The sequence below is a fragment of the Arachis ipaensis genome, chromosome B03 (assembly GCF_000816755.2).
Source record: "Arachis ipaensis cultivar K30076 chromosome B03, Araip1.1, whole genome shotgun sequence".
NCBI lineage: Eukaryota > Viridiplantae > Streptophyta > Magnoliopsida > Fabales > Fabaceae > Arachis > Arachis ipaensis.
In genome coordinates this window covers 78481463-78485055 of record NC_029787.2, presented here as the reverse complement: position 1 = coordinate 78485055, position 3593 = coordinate 78481463, and the positions used below count along the sequence as shown (strand labels likewise).

The 3593-nt window shown below is 34.5% G+C and overlaps 1 protein-coding gene across 1 annotated transcript; it reads right to left on the bottom strand.

Moving 5' to 3' along the window:
- LOC107634503 (phosphomevalonate kinase, peroxisomal-like) lies at positions 1 to 582 on the bottom strand. Its single transcript, XM_016337970.2, has 2 exons — positions 434 to 582; positions 1 to 316 (listed from the first exon to the last, which is right to left on the bottom strand). Exons 1-2 carry the CDS (start codon positions 485 to 487, stop codon positions 65 to 67), a joined length of 306 nt encoding a protein of 101 aa, XP_016193456.1. The 5' UTR covers positions 488 to 582; the 3' UTR covers positions 1 to 64.

Sequence of the window (3593 nt, the reverse complement as noted above, 5' to 3'; positions counted from 1 at the left end):
CAAAATAAACAAATTCATCGTATTAAAAATAAACAATATTTACAATAAATTATTCAATATGAATTTAAGATACAGCTGAAGTGATTTCATTTGTTCTAGGGTCAGCACTTTCTAAAGAAACGCCACAAGGATCTTCTTTAACCAGAAGGGTAAGAACATTGAGTGAGCTCCATGTTTTTGTAACATTTCTGCTTGAATCTTCCAAAGTAACAGCAAAGACAGCATCAAATCCTCCTGTTCCTGGAACTCCAGCCAACAACACTCCTTCCAAGTTCAGTGTAGCATCTAAAAGTTTTGTTTGTGATTCTGGTTCAATCTGCATGAATTACAAGGAAAGAGTAGTGATATTCTACCAGCAGATATAATTTATAATCAACATCATTCAAACAGAAGAAGCCTAATAATAAGTGCCAAATCAATGAAAGGAACTTACAGGAACACCTGCAGCCTCACCCATTAGGCGCATATGATATCTAATCTCAAGCATAGCTTCTTTTGCACCTAGCAATGCTTTAATAACTGCTTCCTTGTTGGGTTCAGAAGCTTGCTCTATCCACTGCGAGAATTACATTTTCAACATCAACACAAGAAGAAAAGCAAAAACATGAGAGCCTAAAGTGTAGTCTCAAGAACATGATATCACATATGTGCATTAGAAATTCAGTCACACAACTTGAAACTGAAAACCAGGCAAACAGTAAAGTTGGATATATAATCTCTTTCAAACCCATCAAAAGTCAACTTAATTGTATAAGTCTAATAGTAAAGATGTCCTATCTCATTAAAATAACTAATAAACAGGAATGTAGAAATTTAATCTAATGCAAGGCATACCTTAAGGCCAAAATGTTCTAGTTATTTAACAGTGAGCATTATCAATCAGTTTACTCTACATACCATAAGGCCAAAATATTCTAGTCCTTAGGCTGCAGATTATCACTTCCTTTTTAATCAATGCGGATGAGTTAAACCAGTTACACATATCATGATAAATTAACCTTATGCTAGTTGTTATGTACTTCAACAACCACTACATATTCTCAAAGGTAACTGAGATAAATGGAACAACAATAAATAATCTTGGAGAAGCATCATAGTCATTGTTTTTATATGCTCCTTTAATAAATAATCTTGTATTTTTTCTAGAAATGGAAGAATATAAAACACTCATATAAATCAAATGTGTAATGCAGGATCCAAATTTAATACCTCATGAAAAAATTTAGCTTATTTTTGCTTTCTTATTGTTTTTGGAAAAGGAAGTAATAATTGAAAATGGATGTTATGAACTGTTTGATGAAATAAGCAATGGAAATAGAATCAGGCATCAAGAGCTTGGTGAGCCGAATCCATAACATGGTTCTGCATATAACCTCTTGCATGTCTGTTTATTCAATTCCTTTGCAGTAGTGTGATGACATGTCACCATGTCATGTTTTTCTATGCTTTTTCATTTGTTTTCAATAGGTTTTATGCACTTTCTTGAGCCATAAGCAAGCCAATTGGGTAGATTTTCATGTTTCCTCTGATTTAATCAACCATGTATGAATTCATGCTATTTCATGAGGTTTTATGCTATAATTGTCACATATTATGAAAAAATGAATATCTCATGATTTTAAACATAGCTTTAAAAGTTTGCGCCAACGTTAGCCTCTAACTTTTGGGCTAACGTTGGCACATGAAAAACACAAAAGGGGAGCAAAAGTTTGCGCCAACGTTAGCCTCTAACTTTTGGGCTAACGTTGGCGCCATAAGTGCACTAAGGAAGGCCAACGTTGGAGAAAAAGTTAGACCCCTAACTTTTGCACCAACGTGGGTATCAGCAAAACATGGGGGCTGATATGAAAAGTTGGACCAAAAGTTTGCCTCAAACTTTTGGTCAAACTTTTACTCAAACTTTTGCAAAACTCCAACCCGGTTCACTTGGTTCACTTTGGTTCCTCTCCAAACTCCAAGAGCAATCAACCAAGGCCTCTATCAACCCAATTCCATCAAGAGCAAGGGCCCAATTGTCATCACTCAAAGGCACAAGAGATAGATAAAATAGGAATTTCATTTAATTGTAATTTGTTTTGAATTTCATTTTTATTTTGTAAAAATGCCTATATAAGGCATCATTCTCATTTTAGAAAGTAAGCCCGAATAGAGAGAATAGGGGGCGAGCTCCACTAGGGAGCATTGTGAATACAGATCTCTCTCTTTAGTTTTTTTTTCTTTGTTTTGAATCTTGGGTTGAGAATTGAAGGAATTCTATTTCATTCTCACTTTGAGATTTCTCTTGTTCTTCTTCTACAAACTTTCAGTGAATTGCAATTGGAATTAAAACTCTCTTTACTGCTTTCATCTCTATTTCTTCTGCAAATTGTTTACTGTTGGATCAAGGAAGGAATTGAGATCTAGACTTGGTCTCTAGTCTCATCCAACCCCTGAGATCTTCAACTTTCCTTTAGTTATTGCAATTGAGCTGCATTTCATTTTCTGTTCGGTTCCTCAATTCAATTTACATTAAGCCTGCTGCAAATCTCATTTACTTTCCTGCACGTGTGTTCCTCTGCACTTTACATTTGAGCCACTGTGATCTGAATTTACTTTTCATGCAATTTTAATTTCCTTGCAATTGTTCTAAGCTTTGATTTACTGCTTTCATTTAATTTCCCTGCACCCATTCCCCTTTACTTTCATGCAATTTATATTTCTTGCAATTCAAGTTTCAGCTATTTTACTTCCTTGTTCTTTAAGTTACTGTCCAATTTACTTTCAGCACTTTAATTTTCCTTGTCATTTACTTTATGCTGCATCAATTATCACACAAATGTTAGCTTGACTAAACTAATCACCCACTAAAGTTGCTTGATCCATCAATCCCTGTGGGATCGACCTCATTCCCGTGAGTTTTATTACTTGATGCGACCCGGTGCACTTGCCGGTTAGTTTTGGGTGTTTTGGAGAAATTCGTTTCTTCCACAAAAATATCCCATCAAGTTTTTGGCGCCGTTGCCGGGGATTAATTTAGATCAACAATGATTATGTGGGTGAGAAGTCTAGATCAAGCATTTTTTTTTTGCCTATTTTTTTTTTTGCAAGCTTTGTTCTTTGCTGCTTTTTCTTGCTTCAAGAATCATTTTTATGATTTTTCAGATTATCAAATAACATATCTCCTAGTCATCATTCTTTCAAGAGCTAACATATTTAACATTCTTAAACAACAACTTCAAAAGACATATGCACTGTTCAAGCATTCATTCAGAAAACAAGAAGCATTGTCACCACATCAATATAATTAAACTAAGTTCAAGGATAAATTCGAAACTCATGTACTTCTTGTTCTTTTGAATTAAAACATTTTTTATTTAAGAGAGGTGATGGATTCATAGGACATTCATAACTTTTAAGACATAGTTACTAACTACTAATGATCATGTAATGAAGACACAAACATAGATAAGAACATAACATAGAAAACGAAAAACAGATAAAGTAAGAACAAGGAATGAGTCCACCTTAGTGATGGTGGCATTTCCTTCTTGAGGAACCAATGATGTCCTTGAGCTCTTCTATGTCTCTTCCTTGTCTTTGTTGCTCCTCCCTCA